The following is a 21,795-nucleotide window of genomic DNA, read 5'->3' as shown; positions in this document are numbered from 1 at the left end:
GTACGTTTTCCTAGAGACCAATAAATGAACGTCAATTATTATTTTTTAAAAAATAAAAAAGATGTTAGTAAATAAATTACTAATCATCATTTTAAATTAACTACTTTTTCTTTATCGTTGTAATTTTAATGATATTTACTATATGAAAATTATAATATTTGTCTATATAAACTCATTTTCTTAGAAATGAATATTTTTGTTCCTGAGAATTTAATGCTATATATCCTAGATAATAAAACGAAATAAATTAATTAACCTTTCTTTTCAGTCATTCTCATTATGATTTTTTTTTTTTAAATACAACTTTTCTAATGTGAAAAAAGTGAAATAATATATTTCATTAGATAAAATTTATCAATATATAAAAGTTTGGAACAATTTTATTCTCCACAACATATTCGATTCATACATATACTACTGATATCTGTTCTTTTTAATTAAAATAAGAAACCTGAACTATCAAGGATATTTCTAATTATTTTTTCAATAATAGTAAAGAAATGTAGAAGGCGTACATAAATATGGCTACTTACAAAACTTTCTTGTCAGCTTACCCAAATTAACCAGGCCTTATAAATATTATATATATATATATATATATATATATATATATATATATGATATGCTATTTATTATAAAATAGTTTCGGATCTAAGACTTTATTGATACACTTAGTTGATCACACGATACATTAGACCGCACAACGTATTTCTGTATTTTCATAATGGAATACAGTAGTAGATCTTATACATAAAATCTGCTTTAATTTAAATGAGAAGAAAGATTTATAATAATGAAATTTTGAAAATGATCAGCAAATCTTTTTTTAAATTCATGCCTAACGTATCGAAATAGTGATGGTTTTAAAAATAAGCTAATTTCACAAATGAAAAAAGTTCGCATTAAATAACTTATTTCCTGTTAGTCTGAAGAAAAAGGAAGCGAGGTTAGTGACCTGATATGACGTAATTATTATGACCACTATTCAGGTCACTTAAGATTTAATCTCCTGTGGAGGACGAATCAAGGAATCCAAAAAAATAAAAATAAAATCATTTACCAGATTTAAATTATTACTACTACGCACATATCCTTATTTTACTTTTAATCAAATTAAACTATGATATGTCTTGACATAATTGACCAATTTTACATTAGACTATCCATTAATCAGTACTATATTACTGTTGCAACAATAACGAGTAACAAAGCAATTACTACAGTAAATATGTACTTGCGCGCGTTAATACATATTTAATGTTTTATTTGCAACTTTAATCGCATTATATCCAAGTAGATAGTAACGATGCTAATTTTGGAGTTAGATTAATCACAAAATCAACTCGCAAAAATTACTGCAAAACTACAGTTAAAAATGAATTAGTATATTAGTGCACTTTTGGCACTAACTTTTCTTTACTTGATATTATTAAAAAAACTAACTTGGTATTTTCAAACATCAATGGAACTTCACTACTTTTTAGAAATAAAATAATTTTGTATTTAATTTCTGCTACCTTTTATTACATTTTAAAGAAAATTTTTTTTTTATATACTAGCAAACCCAAAAATTTGAGGAAATATATCGTTTCATAATTCCAAAATAACAGAAGTGTAACGGTAAATGTCAAGAATATAATATAACCTTATTATAAAGCGATCCAAAATGTGTTGTTAAAACACTTCACATAAGCTGCAAAATTATTTTGTAAGGTTTGCGGAATGACTCGACTACGGGCAAACAAAGCTTAAATGAAATGGATTGTAAAGAAGACTAAAAAAAGACAACCTTAAAAAATATCGAAATATTTTTCGCACATTCGTTTCAGTTCATAAAAAAAGACCGGAGACCCACCTTTTAAAACCTTCAGTAATCAATACACCTCCCTTCGCAACTAACCCCTATTGATATGTATAAAATTAAGAAAAAAAATTGGCGACAGTTTTATTAGTTTCATTGTATTTTTTTTATTTTTTTTGCGAATTGTCTGTTAGGGATGTTTAGGACTGACACGTACCTGCAGAAAGGAACAATTGGTTTATTTCCTGGAGCATCTTACAACAATAAAAATGTTTTTTTTTCTCTTTTTTTTTATTACCTGATTTGTTGCATTGTATTCAATATTTTAACGGCAGCACGGCCAACAGCATGTTTTTTTTATACTTAAAATACAGTTTCTAAAAAGGTCTGAAAGTACACTTTGCAAATAAAAAAAGAATTGATTTTTTCTTTTTAATATATTGTTCTTACAAAAGCGACCAGCAATAAATCTGAATTTAAAACATAATGCAGGAAGAAAACATACGAAAAAAATAATGTAGTATATCCATTTTAAAGAATATAATAGTAGTTACTACCACTAATTAATTGATTATTTAATTTACATTATTAATTCTACTCATTTTTTTACTTCCTTTTACGAAGTAAAGGAAGTATTGTGATCGTAAAAAATTTCGGTTTTTAGATTTCAATGGAAATATTCATTTTGACCATCCGTGAATCCATTTTGACTAGTTTCGGTGTGACGTCTCTACGTACGTATGTATCTCGCATAACTGAAAAACGATTAGCCGTACGATGCTGAAATATTGGATTTAGGACTGTTGTAATATCTAGTTGTACACCTCCCCTTTTGATTGCAATTTACTGAATAAAAAGCGTCCAAGAAATCCAAAAATCCAATTGGATTTTTCTTAACTGTAATAATAAGCCCGCACTGACAGCTTTTCAACGATGGATTATAAGTGGTACTTATTTTCATTGGTTCCAGATTTATAGCCATATAAATTTTTTTTTTTATGAAATATTTGGATATTACAAGGGGAAGACACATCGGTTGGAATCAGATATCATCTCATTTTTTTTTTTTTTTTTTTTTTTTTTAAATTTAAATGTATTGATTTATTAATAATTATTAACCTCTCATTGTAAAAAAAAAATGACAATGAATTTAATGTACTTTTCATTTAAAAAAAAAATGTGAATATGTAATTTAATAGGCATACAAGGAAGTCATGTGGTGTCCCTATCAGATTTTTTAAATTTATATAAAAAAATTGCGATTAAATTTTATAATATCCAAGAGGGGAGATTATAATATATAGTATTTCCTACATTCATTAACTTACAATGGTATCATTCAACGAATGCTGATGATAAAGAAGCAAAAGATTATGATCAATCATAAAAAGAGAAGAAAAATTCTAATAAGTGTATAGCGATAAAAAATTAATATAAGAGAATAAACACAACTTCTTAAAACTAGTAAAAGGTGATAAATTTTTAAGTACAGTTTTATTATTAAAAAAAATAATAAAGTAATAGTTACCGTACGTATAAAATGTCATTAAAAATTTTGCAACAGCCCATATCTCAAAATACCGTATGATAATGGAATAACAAAAAAAGGAAACAGAAAAAATGAATTCATTATAATAATAATAAGAAGAAACCATATTTTTTAATCTTGTTCATTAAATAAATCTCTTACGGTGAAAAAAAAAACCCATAAAATATAAATTACATAACACGCTTGTTTGTTGGCAAAGAAGTGACAGTAAAAAATACGTAGATTATAGCCATGTAAATAAATTACACAGCAGTCTAATTTAATATAAATCTCAAATTGAATGTACTAGCTGTACAAACGTATTTCTCTACATAAAGAATTGTCTTTTCTTTTGAATCCGTTTACAATATTCACTACATTAGTTTCATCATTATGTATGTGGGAGAATATAGACAGTGATTGAGGTAGGTTAGGAATTAGTAAGTTCATCCAGCTGTTCTGGTCATAGACGTAGTAAAAGAAAAAAATAATAATTCATTTAAAATTTGCATGATGTAAAATGAAACGTAAATAGATTCTCAATGAACTACTCTGTTGGTACTATTTTTAGAATCTTCAAGGTCAAATCTATCAACGTTCCTTATGGTCCTAAGGCAATTCATTCAATATTATGCGAGTACAACAAATAAAATAACAATGCTTATCGATACAATCTCTTTCCCCTCCTCGTATTTTTAAAAACTGAACGTGTCTGTATTACGCACATACATAGGCTACACTCAATACATGACAAAAGACACAATCAAACCGAATGCAAGCGAATGTGCACCTGTTACGTTTTGCAAATTATAAATGTTGTTTATAATTAACGAGTTTCATTCTCTTTTGAGGGATGCCAAATTAAAAGTTTTTTTGAAGTAGCTTTGAATCACACGCCAATGAAAACAGAACACGTGTAGTTAAATTTTATTCAACTTTACTACTCTCATAATTATACATTACTTTTTTAGTAAAAGCAGGGAAAAAATTAAATAAATAATTTTTGTCGTGCTTTTAATTCAAGATAAAACAGATTATTAAAAAAAATATTACAAGATTATGTTCCCATTTAACAATTGATATTACTTTGAAATATAATGCAGTGTATATTTTCAAAAAATAACAACAGAATGTCCGAAAAACGGAAAGAAACCCGTTTTTAAATAAGAAGTATAAAATACTTCTCTAACAATTTAAAAAACAACAGATGAATAAACTAAACGAAAGAATAAGCTTTACGACGAAACGAGAAGTTTTTTTATTAGCATACACCGAAGTGTGGAGATAAAAAACTGTCTATATATTATATATAATACAGAGATTTTAAACATAAAGAAAGAAAGAAATAATAAACATTAAGATTAAAAAATTGGTCCAGCAAACTCGACCAAACAATTACCTTAAAATAAATCTGATGACGAAAATTGACCTGAAAAACACAATATTTTCATGGTTCATCTTTATATTGAAGTATATTAGCAGTCATATTTCGTTTAGTAGCAGGAAAATAATTATATAAAGTATTAATATATAGTTTAAAAATATGTAATAAACATTTGTCCTAAACTATTACAAAATTAAAGGTTGTTAAATTTTCAAAACAATTATAAATATCGTTGTTTTTTTTTTCATTTTACACAAAAAAAATTTATAAACATTATTTAAAATTCATATAATTGTGAGCTCGAGAGAATATTTTAATAAATAAAATATGTCCCTGAAGTTTAATAATTTTTAAATTTACTTGTAATTATGTAAAAAAAAATAGATACTGGATATATATCATTTCTACGCTTTTAATAATACATTACAACTAATTGTTGATCATTAAATTTGTTTAAATTCGATCTCTCTATTTAAAATATTATAAAATCCAAAACCGGTTGATCGTTAATAGTGTGGGTCGGTATGTAGATGGAGAAAGCAGTCTCGTGTTTGCGACAAGTGGGCTACTGGATACGACAAAGACGATGACAACGATAACTGGAGTGTTCTGGAGTAGCAGACAACTGTTGGGTAGGTGGGGTTGTCGCGGGGGGGAGGTAAATACTACTTTTTGCTGAGAAGCCCGCCAGTGACATTAGAATACCTTACAAGGCAGTAGGGATTACAAGGACGTTGTGCGAAACCTGCCTGCATCTTCACACCACTGCAACTGGAAGACTTCACTCTCATCAACTCACCGCTGGCGCTATGCGCAAGCTCAAGGCAGTTAATTCTAACAGTTAAAGGTTCACGGTCCGTCACTTTATAATCCGCTCTACTTTGAACTACGAATACGAAATGGATAGTTTATTTTTGTAAAATTAAATTAGGAACTACATTTTTGTGTTAAGATAACGCAGAGATAATTTTTAACTATTGTAATTTTGTTGATAACACAATTTGTATTTCTAGCGGTTAACCTATTTATAGATTACACTAAATACTGGTTATTTGCATTCGGTTGTAGTTAAAAGATAATATTTCGGTAAGAATTATGACAAAATCATGAGGTTCATGAAAAGATCAATCGTTGATAACTTATTTCTTCATAATATTGTCAAAATACTGAATTTATACCCTACTACTTCTGAAAATATTTTTTCGCAAATACTTTTATTCTTTATGAAATTCCCTTCTCTCTTCATTCGTATATTAATTTAAAGTTTGAATATTAACCAAATATAATTGTCATCGCATGAGGAAATAAATCTTTATTTGTTTAAATAAATTTTAAATAATGTTGATGAAGCTGCACACTATCTGCATAAATATGTGGAAGTAAAATTCCCATTATTTAACTACGTTAATATTAGGGCTACAAAAAAATAATTGCTTTAATATAGGCATATTGTTCACGTTACTTATGACACTTTAAATAGCATTTTAAACTGCTATAACAAGATTATTCTATACATGAAGATGGAGTGTTTTTATTTCGAAAACTAAAATGACAAGCAATTAAATAAATTTACAGACATTTCATTGGTAAGACAAATATCAATGATAATTTGCCACCGAAAAAATAATTCTTACATTTTTTTAATCTTTCAGAAAAAGGTTCTATACCTTTAAGTATATAATTTTATTTAATCTGTATATCATAAACACAGTAGGGTCATTGGTGTTTTCTTTGAAATTCAAAAACTATTCGAGCCTAGAAATAAGTTATATTACTTTAATAAAATTTCTATAAAATATTCCAATCCTTCATGCATTTTTTTTTTTTTTTTTTTTTTTTTTTTGCTTGATGATATCGTCATAAAAGCTTGAAGCTTGTGCATGGGATATGATGTGGAAATTAAATTTTACAGCGCATGAAAAATGCCATGCTTGACTAGAATCCAAACTCGGGACTTGCGGATGAAAGGCCGAGACGCTACCATTCCGCCACGGAGATCGGAGAATTATTTTCGAAATGTATGATCTCTGTATTCAAGTATCCGAAAACTAATGAATATGTACACGTTAGCGTTAAATATTACATAGAGCTGTACACGTTACAATAAGTTTTAGGAAAATAAGCTATTTTTTCTGTTGCTAATTTAAAAAATAGAAAATGTAAAATGTTAGAGATATAAACTACATCCTCCTCAATATTTGATAAATTTTATTAATTTATGATAATCTTGCAACATTTTCTTTTGATTTTTAACGTTTACTAATTCTCACTAGTTATTTGCACGAAGTAATAATTTAGTAATTGCCAACACCTAGTTTAAAAATCATAATAGAAGAATATACATGTGGAAAAATACAGTAATACTGCAAAATATCAGATAGATTACATCATGCTTAAGCAAAGATTTAGAAATCAACTAGTCGACTGCAAAACTTACCCTGGAGCAGACATTGGTAGAGACCATAATTTGGTGATAATGAAATGTAGTTTGGGGTTTAAAAACCTAAAGAAAAGGTGTCAGATGAATCTGTAAATTTTAGAGAAGCTTGAGGAATAGGAGGTAAAGAATATTATTGAGAAGGACATCGCAAGAGGTCTGAGTAAAAAAGATAAGGTAGAAAATGTAGAAGAAGAATGGGAGAATGTTAAAAAGGAAATTCTTAAATCAGAAGAAGCGAACTTAGGCGGAACAAAGAGAACCGGTAGAAAAACTTGGATTTCAGACGATATATTGCAAATGGTGGATGAAAGTAGAAAATAAAAGAATATTTTCTGGTGATGAATTTAAAAGGAACTATCGACAATTAAGAAATACTATAGACAGGAAGTGCAAACTAGCGAAAGAAGAGCGGACTAAAGAAAAATTATCATTGGTAAAATAGACAGAACATACGGAAAAGTTAAGGAGAATTTTGTCGTACATAAGTTAAAATTTAATATGTCTTAAATACAGATGGTACAACGAATTATAACACGAAAGAAAAGGCTGATAGGTGGGTAAAATATATTAAAGTGCTATACGGAAAAAATAAATTAGAAACTGGAGTTATAGAGGATGAGGAAGAGGGTGAAAAGAGAGATACAGTACTAAGATCTGAATTTAATTAAAGGATTTGAATGGCAGAAAGGTTCCTGGGATAGACAGGATACCTTCAGAATTATTGCGCAGTGCAGGTGAAGAAGTGATTGATAGATTATACACAGTGGTGTGTAATATTTACGAAAATGGGAAAGTTCCGTCAGACTTCAAAAAGAGTGTTATTGTCATGATACCAGAGAAAGCAGGAGCAGATAAATTTGAAGAGTACAAAAAAATTAGCTTAACTACTCATGCATCAAAAATCTTAACTAGAATTCTATACAGAAGAATTGAGAGGAGAGTGGAAGAAGTGTTAGGAGAAGACCAATTTGGTTTCAGGAAAAGTAAAAGGACAAGGGAAGCATTTTTAGGCCTCAGATTAATAGTAGAAAGAAGATTAAAGAAAAACAAACCAACATACTTGGCGTTTATAGACCTAGAAAAGGCATTCGATAACGTAGACTGGAATAAAATGTTCAGCATTTTAAAAAATTTAGGGTTCAAATACAGAGATAGAAGAACAATTGCTAACATGTACAGGAACCAAACAGCAACAGTAACAATTGAAGAACATAAGAAAGAAGCCGTAATAAGAAAGGGAGTCCGACAAGGATGTTCCCTATCTCCGTTACTTTTTAATCTTTACATGGAACTAACAGTTAATGATGTTAAAGAACAATTTAGATTTGGAGTAATAGTACAAGGTGAAAAGATAAAGATGCTACGATTTGCTGATGATATAGTAATTCTAGCCAAGAGTAAAAAGGATTTAGAAGAAACAATGAACGGCATAGATGAAGTCCTACGCAAGAACTACCGCATGAAAATAAAAAGAACAAAACGAAAAAAATGAAATGTAGTAGAAACAACAAAGATGAACCACTGAATGTAAAAATAGGAAGAGAAAAGATTAGGGAGGTAGAAGAATTTTGTTATTTGGAAAGTAGAATTGCTAATGATGGACGAAGCAGGAACGATACAAATGCTGAATAGCACAGGCGAAACGAGCCATCAATTAGAAATATAATTTGTTTACATCTAAAATTAATTTAAACGTCAGGAAAAAATTTTTGAAAGTACATGTTTGGAGCGTAGCTTTATATGGAAGTGAAATTAGGACGATCGGAGTACCTGAGAAGAAAGTCCTGAGAAACTCCTATATCACCACATTTCAAAAGAAGCTTTTGAAATGTGGTGATATAGGAGAATGTTAAAAATCAGGTGGGTGGATAAGTGACTAATGAAGAGGTGTTGCGGCAAATCGAAGAAGTGTTATGAAAAACATAGTTAAAAGAAGAGACAGACTTATAGTCCACATATTAAGACGTCCTGGAATAGTAGCTTTTATACTGCAGGGTCAGGTAGAAGGAAATAATTGTGCAGGTAGGCAACATTTTAACCCACCAGGTTGGTCTAGTGGTGAACGCATCTTCCCAAATCACCTGATTTGGAAGGCGAGAGTTCCAGCGTTCAAGTCCTAGTAAAGCCAGTTATTTTTACACCGATTTGAATACTAGATCGTGGATACCGGTGTACTTTGGTGGTTGGGTTTCAATTAACCACACATCTCAGGAATGGTCGAACTGAGAATGTACAAGACTACATTTCATTCACATTCATACATATCATCCTCATTCATCCTCTGAAGTATTATCTAAACGGTAGTTACCGGAGGCTAAACAGGAAAAGAAAGAAAAAAGGTAGGTAACATTTGGAATATGCTAAACAAATTGTCAGGGATGGAGGATGTAGGGATACCGAAATGAAACGACTAGCGCTAGATAGGGAATCTTGGAGAGCTGCATCTTACCAATCAAATGACTGAAAACAAAAAAAAGTTCTCATTACAAGAATTACTAATATTTAAATTCGTACGAACTTGTCCCCCTGAATTTAAATATATATTTAAAGTAAATACTGAAGATAATTTATTTATCTTTATTTATTATTTATGAAAGCAATTAAAATATTTATGATGGATTTGATACGTTAATCAATTACCTAAAAAAAATTTATTAATTTACCAGAGCTTAGAACATTGACGGTTAATATAGTGTGTTTATATGATACATGTGATATTTATTTAAGAATAAAATGTACTCCACTTACACAGAGACATTTCATTTCATTAAAATCGTATTTTAAATGTTAATTTTTACAAAATCATTTAATCATAAGATGTAACACGTCGATGGTAATTTAAATTCTAAATCCATATTCAACAAATTAACCGAATAGCAACAAGAGAAACCCTGGAGCATCGTTTAATTCTACTTTCCATTTAAACCTAATATTAAATCAAGTTTTTAATAATAACAAAATCAAACTGGATTTAATCAACTGTCATGACCTAACATCGAGGAAAATCCAATGGATGGTTATAAAACATGCTGTTACTGCTTCAAAAGATACGCGGTCTTAACACCTGTTATTAAAACTAATCATGGGTCAATAAACGTGGCTCAACACAATCATGCAGCTCGTATAATTTTCAGAGATATCGGCGCCAGTAACCTACCTATAGTTTCTTACAAACATTTTGTAACTTAAATTGTACACTAAGTAAAGTTCGGTTTGTTGATAGCATATTTCAAAGTACAGCGGTTAAAGTCTACAATTAAAAAAAAATCCCAATGTAAAGTTTAGAAAAATTGTATGAATTATTATTTTTTAATTTTTAAATATAAAAAAATACATTTATTAAAAGTATTAATAAAAAATTATATTACATTTATGTGTAATATTTTTTTTTAAATCCATAACATTAAACATTGCGATGGTTTAAACGCTATAAATTATTCATTGATTTGATTTAAACTGTATGCTAATAGATTAGTCTGAGAGGTTTTCTGCATAACCAGAATTTGTTTTACTTGGTTATATAAAATATACATAAATAATATCCTAATTTAAAAATAATAAAAAATAAAATTATTTTACAAAATTATGTTTTAAGTAAAGTGATTTAATCATATACAATTAAACAATCCGATAAATTTCACGAACATAAACGACATGTATCCTTATTTAAACGTTATTAATATGTTTAGTAAATTAAATTATGAAAATATAAGTAAAGATTGTAATATTGTGATCTTTTTTCTTTTTGTAGCCTCCGGGACTACCGTTAGGTAGTGATTCAGAGGATGAGATGAAATGACAATTTTTGTAGCGTGTGAAAAATGCCGGGGACCTCCGGATGAAAGGCCGAGACGCTACCACTCGCACCATGAACGCCGGACAATACTGTGTCCTACTGTATATTTCTGTAACTGGTTTTTTATGTTTACAGATAAATGCGAACTATTTACAAGATAAAATAAAGCATTCATATAAAAAAATAAAACTTAAAAATAAAGATAAAATAAAGCTTTCATATAACAGCTTTTACGCTTATTTCAAATGTTGATGGTTGTTCATCTTCGGATAACTTTAAGGTGTTCGATTTAAAAAGTTATAAATAACCATAGTAACTGACGGTAGAACGAATCATTATGGAACTAATATTCGTTATGAAAAATCTAACGAATAACAAATCCTAAGATAAATAAAATTAGTAGATACAACATTTTATATCTTCTCGCAAGTTAGTTTCCGGGTTGGTTTTTAGAGCTTTTTCGTCAGCAGTATGATATAATGGTGAAAATATGCAATCGCCAACATGAAAGGGATTTTCAAATCTAGAAAAGAATAAAGCATTATTCTGCGGCATGTATGGTTTTTTTTATAAGTATAAATTATACTATATTTACACTACGATTTTATCAAGTTTATAAAAAAATATATGTAAAACTTAAAAGACATTTGCAAGGTATCTTTACCACACAAAACAGAAAAAAATAATAGAAGTACTTCTGAAATATTATTTATAGAATACAACCAAACAATTAAGTATGTAATATATTTTAAACGTAGTTAAGAAGTTTAAGCTGGAGTCCTGAGAAAATGTATTATTACTTTTAAAAACAGCTTGATGGGCTCTCTGCTATCGGCTACGCCATTTATTAATAGCTGTCCAACTAACTCAACCTGGCGCCATCTAATTCTCCAAGGATATTTCATTTAAACGCCCGACCGTTCGATCTCGTTTACGTTTATCAAAGCGAGAGTTTATTCTTGTAGAGGGATAAATCTTATATGCCTTAATCATTTCAAATTATATATTTTGTTTGTTTATTCAAGTATAGTTTGAGTAATAGAATTTCTTAGTTTCTAAGTTTGCAGAATATTAATTTTCTTTTGATACCCTTATGTATCTCTAATCCCAAATCTGTTATTTAATTGAAAAGTAATAATATAAAACTAATTTCATAAATTGAAAAAAATATATCTATATTCATAACAATTATTTTATATTAAAATGTTTATGTACACCATTCTTTTGGAAATTACATATCCGTAACAGAAGCAATATCAATAAATCGATGTAAATTGATTTTATTTTAATTAATAAAATAAAACCTTAATAATTTTATTTCACATTAAAATTTTATTCATCAAAATAATATTGTTGATACTACTGATTAGAAGATGAACTGTTATATGTTAATATTGAAAAAACTTTTAAATCATAAACTTAGGGAAAAATTATGATAATCTGTATAATACAGAAAAATTATGTATTATGTAAAAGTTCTAAAAGAATCTAGTAAAAATATAAAGACTTTATTTTTATTTAAAAATAGATTTGAACTTTATCAATCACCTACTAAACCAGATATTTAAACCAATGTATCCCTAAAACAATTATTACTATTTTACGTTTAAATAATTATTATTGGTTACATGATGGAAAATATTATTCTTTTATAATTTCAAGTCAATCCACTTATCGCTATCGAATAATAAACATCAAAAAGCAAAGAAAAATTAAAATAATAATGTAAAATTATTACTTAATGATCGAAGTTGTTAACTGTCATTGTAATTGGAGATTACAGACTGTTGTGAGACAGTATAATCTCGAAATAAAATTAAAAAAACTATAGAAGTATAAAAAGATAAACTGAATAAATTTACTTAAATAATTTCTGAAAGCTTATATACGCACACACACACACACACACACATACATATATATATATATATATATATATATATATATATATATACAAAATTTACTTGTATGAAATGAGGGGGAGATAGAGAGAAACCTAACTAAGAATGCATAATATACATGTATGTTTATTTTTTTATTTAATGTGCAGGTACAGAATAATGAAACCTACTCAAAATTATTGAAATATTTGGCAGTAAAGAATAGATAAAAGACGCGAATAAAAATAACTATTTAATAAATATCGAAGTTTATTAAAATTTTATTACGGTCTTAAGTTTGTTAAAAATTGTTTATTTCATAAATTATGAACCAATTAAAACCAATCACAGAGAAATAAATCAATTAATAGGTGGTGCAAAAAAGTTAATATACAGCATAATAACTGAGGATTGTAAAATATATATACGCGTGAAAAATACGCCGATATAATATATATATATATATATTTAACATAACAATACTTATAAAGAAAACCGCATAATGCAAAAAGTAAAGTAGTATTATAGTGCGATATTGAAATCATTACATTCCAGTGGTATGTTCATTATCAGGCTATTTATAAGAGATGAGGTAGTTGAACATACAGCAGAAGGTTACAGGAGCTACATAATAAAGCTGGTCTTCCGGATTTCAGCTGTTATTTTATTCAACATACAAACTTATGTATGACACCGTAACTGATTTTATGCATCATAAAATAACGATTATTTATTTACACATTGATGTAAACAATGCTAATTAACCACGATTTCTACAAATACACATTCGGTTTAATTAAAAATCAGTATTAATTTTAATAAAAAGTTATCAATCGACTTACAGAAATAACGGCAAAGGAATTGCACAAATAATGACGCAGGATACTCACCTGAAAATAAAAGAACAGTTTAGTTAATGTTTTTTACAAAATATAATAATTATAAATAAAAACTTTGAAAACACAAATTATAAGAAAAAAGATTATATATATGCGTAACTATAACTATAGAACATTAATATAATATTATTTTCTTTTCCAGTGTAATTTATTCCTCCAATACACTAAAAAAAAATTATTTATATTTTTAAATAATGTGCACCTTATCATACAAGCAAAATGCGAAAGGACAAAAAAGTGTTTTTCTTCACAATTCAATATGTTTGGCAATACATACGTACTTGTTTGTTGAACAGCATCTTATTATGTTTGTATTATCTTTGGTACTAAAATTGAAAATGAATGTCTAATTGAAGCAAAATTATACAGAAAATTTTTTTTATTACGATTCTCAATTACTCGGTTAATTTATTTTTATGAAACTAGTTGATAGTGGTAAGGCGCTCGTGTACAGTCGGCAATACGGAAGGTTACCGCTGAGATAGAAGATGACTGCCCGCTGTTCCTGGCCGTCTTGTTTGGCCGGGAATGTGCCGGGAGGGGATGGACGGGGTCATTGACTGGAATTTCCCTGTCTTGAGTTCACTTTCTTGCATCACTTTCCCCTCTTTAGAACAATCCACCCCCCGGAGAGCCAAGGACAAGGAACCGGAACTGCACGCATTATGAACGGCGAAGCCAATTCGCACTTCGCATATAACAAATTTTGGCTCTTTTAATGCAAAGTTTATACGAAGATTAACCGTTCCGTGTCATCTGAAACTCATACGTAAGTTGTAGTGTACTATTTAAGTATTTAAAAAAAAGTTAAATGTTCGGTAGGTTACGTCGGTAACTAAACTATGTGACACAGAAAACTTATAGTATAATTCATATCAGTAAAATATACAATTGGTTTTGAAAGAGATATCAAAAATAATTCAAAAATTCTTCCCCGATTAAATTTTTAGAGTAATAATAGTTATCCGATTATCAGTTAATTTTTCATAGTAATCTATCTATTGAAAAACGATAACGGGCTGAATTTTAAAACTTCGTTTATTTGCAGTTAGAGTTATAAAATTATTCAGTGTTTACAAAAATATTTATTTAATTTTTTTTTTAATGAAGCAGCGGATAGTATCAAAAGTATATAAAGCTAAAGAACCCGTTGTAAGAAAATTATTTTCTTAAGTAAAAACAAATCTACTCAGGTTTAAATATTTTTCTTAAATGTAGTACATTAGAAGCTAGGAACACGTAAAAATTTTATGGGAACAATAAACCAAAATAATTACAGTTTAAATACATAAAACAAGCATTTTATTATTTTAATTTAGTAAGAAGTTCACGAAATTTTTTTGTGTTCCTAGCTTACTGAATGTTCAACATTTAAGAAAAATGTTTAAATTAACGGAACATTATGTAATGTTATAATCGATTAAATATAAATTACATCTCAAATATATGAGAATGCTTAACAGTATTTAGAACCTAAATGTAGAATTACGATGTGTATTTCAAATTGCCGTTGTCTTGTACGTAAATTACATTTTTTATTTTGACCACGAATATATGTAATATGCCAATATTATATATTTCATCGATACATTCATAAATGTAATTTCTTATTGTATTGTACTTTATTTAAAACATCTCTTATAATCTTTTAGTAGAGAGAACTACTAAAATAGTATAATACTAAAATATCAAAATAGACTTTTAAAATATAAACGTTTAAATCACATAAATTAGTCAATCGAAACACATCTGTAATCTATTAACTGTCAATTATTTCATTTTAACGATTTTCGAAAATTAACTATAAATGTTACTGGCCTCCGTGGCGCTAGTGGTAACGTCTCGCCCTTTCATCCAGAGGTCCCGGGTTCGAATCCCGGGTCAGGTATGGAATTTTCATACTCTACAAATCATTTCATCTCATCCTCTGATATAATACCTAATGGTGGTCCCGGAGGATAAACGAAAAAAATGAAGAATTAAAAGAAAATATCAAGATTATATAAGCATTTTTTTTTAAATACACCTTTAGTTTAGTGATAAAAAAAAAATAGTTATAAAAAAACTGAAAGTAGGTAGTATTATATATTTAACAAATTGTACGTATAAATTACATTAATTGTAATGAAAATATATTACTGCATAACAATGTTAGGCTATTTCTATGAAAAATAAAAAATAATAAAACTTATTTAATTTTCTAACAGCTTGTGTCTTTTTACAGTATTGCTTGTAATTATGATTTTATATTAAGTAAACAGGCTAATTGATGGAACAAGGTATGCAGGTATGTTAATCGCGGGCAACGATGAACAGAAGTTACTTTTAACAAAACGTTTTACGTAAAGTAAAAGAAAAATAACGAAAAATATTATTAAAACTTTTGTTTGACTAGGATACTATCTTATCAACTTCATGCTTTCGTATCAGTAAGCTATGTGTTTTTATTTTAAAATGAGTACTTTAGGTTTGATAATGTATCAGAGTTGGTTTATAATAAAAAAATATATCGCATTTTTTATTTTATATTAACGAACAAAATCGCAAAACATCCACAAAAGCAGTAAATGATAAAGTAAACTGGATGCCCAAAATATTACACTAAGTCAAACAGTTCTGGTGTAAGTCGTTGTTTATGAGTGTCATTTATTACAGAGTTCTGATGTGAGTAACTGCTTGTTTAACGTGTTAGAGGATCGCTTCTTCTTGCTTAGATATATGCACGCGTCAGGTTTCATCGTGTTTTTCAAATATTTTTGTGTTTTTTGCCATTTCAGAATTGTCGTGGTTCCATGGGTAGTTTTTTATATTTATTCATGCACTGCTACTTTGACAAGTAAATAACAACTTAGATAATAAATTAATATAATAAGTAACAGAATATAATCCTGATTTATCAGATGCAAAGTCGCTTATATTTTGCATACATCGTTCTGGACGTTATCGTAGTAGAAAAGTAGTTTAGTCTTCAAATATACGTTAAATTATGGTTTATGTATATGATTTAAATTCTAAACGACATTTAGATATGAAATAATAGTTAACTCGCATTAAAGATGAATAACCTCTTTGTAACCTCATGATTAACAAATTTAAAATAGTTATTACGTTTTAAATTTAAATTATTATTAGGTATTATTACCATCTTCAATTTATGGAACAAAATGCTGAGAGTTTAAACAATAAGATTTTGAATAACTCCCTCCCTTTAATTTGTAAACAGTTTTTCGTAACCGATAAAAGTATTTATAAAGTTCCGTGAAAGCAGAAACATCGATTACATAAAAACTGAAATATAGAATAAAATTTATAGACGCTTGATGATAAATACGGCTACTGCAACAGTCTATTTTATAGAGTATATAAAAGAAATTGAATAAAAAACTTTTGATATGCCTTTTTTGTTAATAAGCCAGAAATAAGAATAATAACAACAGTATTGTTTGGAAAGGTAATGAAATAAATAAAAAATGTCATCCTTTAAAAAAAAATATATTAATTTCATTATTTATCAACCGTTAAAAAATTACCGTAATTTAGGCCAATGTTTTATACAAATAATTTAATTTAGTTTGTATAAACAACATTAGATTAGAAATAAGAGCTGTTAAAACAAAAGTCACGCTCTTTTATTTTAATACTCTCACAAGATTAACACAAAACAAAATTTACAGATTAAAAACGCAATAATTCAAGATGGGTATAACAAAATTTGGATTTTTTTTTTGTCTTCAGTCATTTGACTGGTTTGATGCAGCTCTCCAAGATTCCCTATCTACTGCTAGTCGTTTCATTTCGGTATACCCCCTACATCCCTAACAATTTGTTTTACATATTCCAAATGTGGCCTGCCTACGCAAATTTTTTCCTTCTAACTATCCATCCAACATTAAAGCGACTATTCCAGGATGCCTTAGTATGTGGCCTATAAGTCTGTCTCTTCGTTTAGCTATATTTTTCCAAATGCTTCTTTCTTCATCTATTTGCCGTAACACCTCTTCATTTGTCACTTTAAACACCGATCTGATTTTTAACATTCTTCTATAGCACCGCATTTCAAAAGCTTCTAATCTTTTCTTCTCAGATACTCCGATCGTCCAAGCTTCACTTCCATATAAAGCGACACCCCAATATTCAAAAATTTTTTCCTGACATTTAAATTAATTTTTGATGTAAACAAATTATATTTCTGACCGAAGGCTCGTTTCGCCTGTGCTATTCGGCATTTTATATCGCTCCTGCTTCGTCCATCTTTAGTAATTTTACTTCCCAAATAACAAAATTCTTCTACCTTGTTTATTTTCATGCGATAGTTCTTGCGTAGGACTTCATCCATGCCGTTCATTGTTTCTTCTAAATCCTTTTTACTCTCGGCTAGAATTACTATATCATCAGCAAATCGTAGCATCTTTATCTTTTCACCTTGTACTGTTACTCCGAATCTAAATTATTCTTTAACATCATTAACTGCTAGCTCCATCCAGAGATTAAAAAGTAATGGCGAACGGGGATAGGGAACATCCTTGTCGGACTCCGTTTTTTATTACGGCTTCTTTCTTATGTTCTTGAATTATTACTGTTGCTAAAATTTGGATACGTACATATATATTGAAACAGAAATTTCGTAATTTTTCGATAATATGTATTCTCACTGCGAATTTTTCTCGCGCAAAACCTAAGAAATTTAAATAACGTAGGCTACTATCACTGCCATCACAGAATATAATTTTAAGAAATGTTTTGAAGTATAACAGCATTTTCCGCACTGCATTAAATTTTTGGTTTCCCAGGTACCTCTTGGTTTTTTAATCATTATTACAAAGAAATTTATGTTATAATAAGTTAATTTTGCAGTACACGTTTTTTTTCTGGCAAAAAATATTTTCTTCAATATCTGATTAAAAATTTTCTATTATTGTCATTGATAAATTTCAAATGTATATTCGGACAAATGTACACCGTACGTAATCACAAACGGAAATAACAAAATAGATACAATGATACTGACAAACTGAACATACTTAATTTTATTTATGAGAATTACGTTTAGTTATGGCATTTGTGGGTCAATTACTAAATTTATATAATTTAGGTGAGTAGAATATATATTCAACAGTATAATAAACTATAAAATATGACATTTTGATCTAAAAATGAGAAGCAGTGAGCAAAAATGTAGAGAAAAATTGAAAAATGTACTGAAAATCATTATATGCCCAATAAATAGATGTATTATTTACAATGTTTGGAAGTTTCTTAACGATTAGTTTTATAACAAAATTTGCCATGAAAAGTAGGACGACCGGCTTGTAATGAAGTACAAACCAAGCGGGCTTTAAAACATTAGATCAAAAGTGACATCTGGGTAAATATAAACATAGTTTTTATGTATTTGTATGTTAGGTTACGGTGTTTTTTGCAACGGTAATAAAATAAATACAAAATTAACAACTTAAAGTTACTAGTAAACAGTAAAAATCGATAATAAATTCGTTTTGATTGAATAAACGATAGATAAGGTAACCGTATAATTTCAACTAAATATTAAATCAACCCGACAACAATTTAATAAACCGTTGAATTAAATAGGTTTGTATTTCGGCTGGTGTAATACATTATACTATAAGCAACTCGATCGGTTTATATATACTTCCTGCAAACGAACAATAAGGCCACTAGTTTAAGATATTATAGAAATATTACAAACAGGTTTTGCCATTTGCAAATAAAAAAGCAAAGTAAAGCGTACATACGCGCAAGTATACACAAATATAAGATCAACAACGTATATATTAATTGTGGGTTTTTTCTTTTGCTTTTTGGATCTTGCTATGTAAGAGATAATTTCCAAGGTGTACTGGTATTTTGCATCGCTATGTAATTGGCTATTGATGACTTCCCTCATGCTTGCTGATACCGCATATGCGGTTTTTTTAAAATTATCTTGTGCAATAAGTGCTAAAAAATTACATAAATGGTTATAACGGAATAATTAATTGCACCTTTTTATTTAACAAAAAAAAGTACTAATTATAATAGTAAAACCTTTTTCCATCCCACCTAAGAACATAAACATACCGTTTTGCTTCATTTGAGTCCTTACGTTTTAAGGACTTACCCGAATAAAATACTTTAATTTGATAATAGTAAGATACAATTTTTAAATTATAGTATATTAGTATAAATATATAGCGAATGAAGTTTTAATAATAAAAACAATGTTAATTTTATTTATTCAAAATATTGCGTTTAATAATTTGAAAATAGATAAAATAATATAACGACTAACATAGCCGAAAGTAACTGATTGTTTACATATTGATCCCAAATATCCAAAGTAGCCAGCTTTTTAAAACTTAGACTCATAGAAGTTACTGGAGAAATTACTTTGATAGAAATGATTCTGTAACTAGCATTCCTTACAATGGATTATTTGACCCCTAATGAAAAAATTGTTAGGAACGTCAAAATACATCAATAATAATTCGACAATTATAGTCGCACAGCTATAATGTTTTTGTTAATTATTTTAATAATATTTTAATAATTTAAAAATATTTAATCTCAGAAAAACATTATTAGATGAGTTCATAATTAAATTGGTCTGATTAAAAAAAAAATTAAAAAACATGATTAGTAAATGTTGAAGTGTTAATTATATTACTTAATTGAATATATTTAAAACAAATTTTTCAGGAAGAAAATAATTAGTAAAACATAAATCTGTCACCAAAACAAAATTACAGAATTCCGGTTCTTGATTAAGAATATAGGTGTCAGGAAATGAAATTTATTTGCCTTTAAAAAATATAAAAGTAATAAATAAGCAATTTAATAAATTAGTTTTTTTAATTTCGATTAACGCCCTATTATTACTTTCTTAAAATAAAGATTAATATTAGAATCGACCAGAAAACATGTGTCATTTATACGGAGCAGAGAAAGAACAATACAGTATAAAGAAAAAGTTAAGAAGAGGGTAGAAGTCCGGGGGGAGAAAGATCATGAGGAAGTTCAGAGGGAGAACAAGTAAGAGAGTGAAAGATGGGAAGAAGGAGAAAGAGTAACCGGACCTAAGATTCGTGGAGACAATGGGTGGAGGCGCGGAGGAGCAATGCGGCAGTGTTTAGCAGTTATTGGTTCACCTGATGTCATTGACCCTAGGTCGAGTTCAACCATCGACACACATTTCCGTTCTCCCACTTCCCTATCTTCATCGCTTTCCTACTCCTTTTATCTTTATACCTATTTGTTATCTTCTAATTATAATAGTCATTCCTTTCTCTTTAAAAATTACTAAAAATGAAGAATAAAAAACCTAAGTAAAAAAAAAAAATTAAAAAAAATTATATTGAAATTAAAAACTGGTTATTTTTTAATGAGATATTATATATATTTTTTAAAGATTTCTTTTTTATATATATCACAACCTATACCGTATGTGTAATGATAAAAAATTCTAACAATAAACCTTGACAATATTTTGGCATAATTTAACGAAATAAATTACTATAACCTATAATTTCAAAATAAAGTAATAATAATGTTAATAAATTGGACGTTCAGGATGTGTTTCGCCCTTACTTTTGTTTAAAATAAAAATAAAAAAAATCAACATTTCTAAGTCAGCTCGAAGAAACAGAGCAGGTCAATTTTAACTTTTTTTAATGTAAAAATTTCCCGATTTTGTTCCCTTGTGATGAAAAGTGGAAAAAACTCATTTTGTAGTTCTAAAACTCACAATAAAATATCCAAAGAATTTTTCACAAATTTTTTACTCCGTGAAATATTATTTAAATTATTTTTTTTTTTAAATTAAAGAACAGAATTTATGTATTTCTAAGTTTAAAGCTTAAGATTGTTGGAGGACATCAAAACGATATTATTTTTCAGCCAAAGTAATTCAATAATATTTTGAAAAATAGTGGCATAATATTTTTTTGAAAAATAGAGTGAAAAGGGTTTTTTCAGATGTTTTATATTGTATCTTGCACATGGTTTTTATTTTGTACCTTCACGTCCATCGGAGTTAAATATTGCAGCTAGAAGTATACGAATCCACAACCT

At 28.2% G+C, this 21,795-nt stretch overlaps 1 protein-coding gene across 2 annotated transcripts in view; it reads right to left on the bottom strand.

Moving 5' to 3' along the window:
- LOC142333297 (uncharacterized) overlaps nt 1-21,795 on the bottom strand; it is a 58,602-nt gene that overhangs the window by 13,469 nt on the left and 23,338 nt on the right. Inside the window, exon 2 of one of the 2 annotated variants that reach the window (XM_075380353.1) lies at nt 13,672-13,719. The exons of the other annotated variant lie outside the window; for it this stretch is intronic. Coding sequence (XP_075236468.1) covers nt 13,672-13,719 — 48 coding nt within the window. The remainder of the gene's footprint in view (nt 1-13,671; nt 13,720-21,795) is intronic. 2 annotated transcript variants of the gene reach the window in all.

This window comes from Lycorma delicatula, chromosome 1 (assembly GCF_047948215.1).
Source record: "Lycorma delicatula isolate Av1 chromosome 1, ASM4794821v1, whole genome shotgun sequence".
NCBI classification, from domain to species: Eukaryota; Metazoa; Arthropoda; class Insecta; order Hemiptera; family Fulgoridae; genus Lycorma; species Lycorma delicatula.
This window is presented reverse-complemented; position numbering and strand designations above follow the sequence as displayed.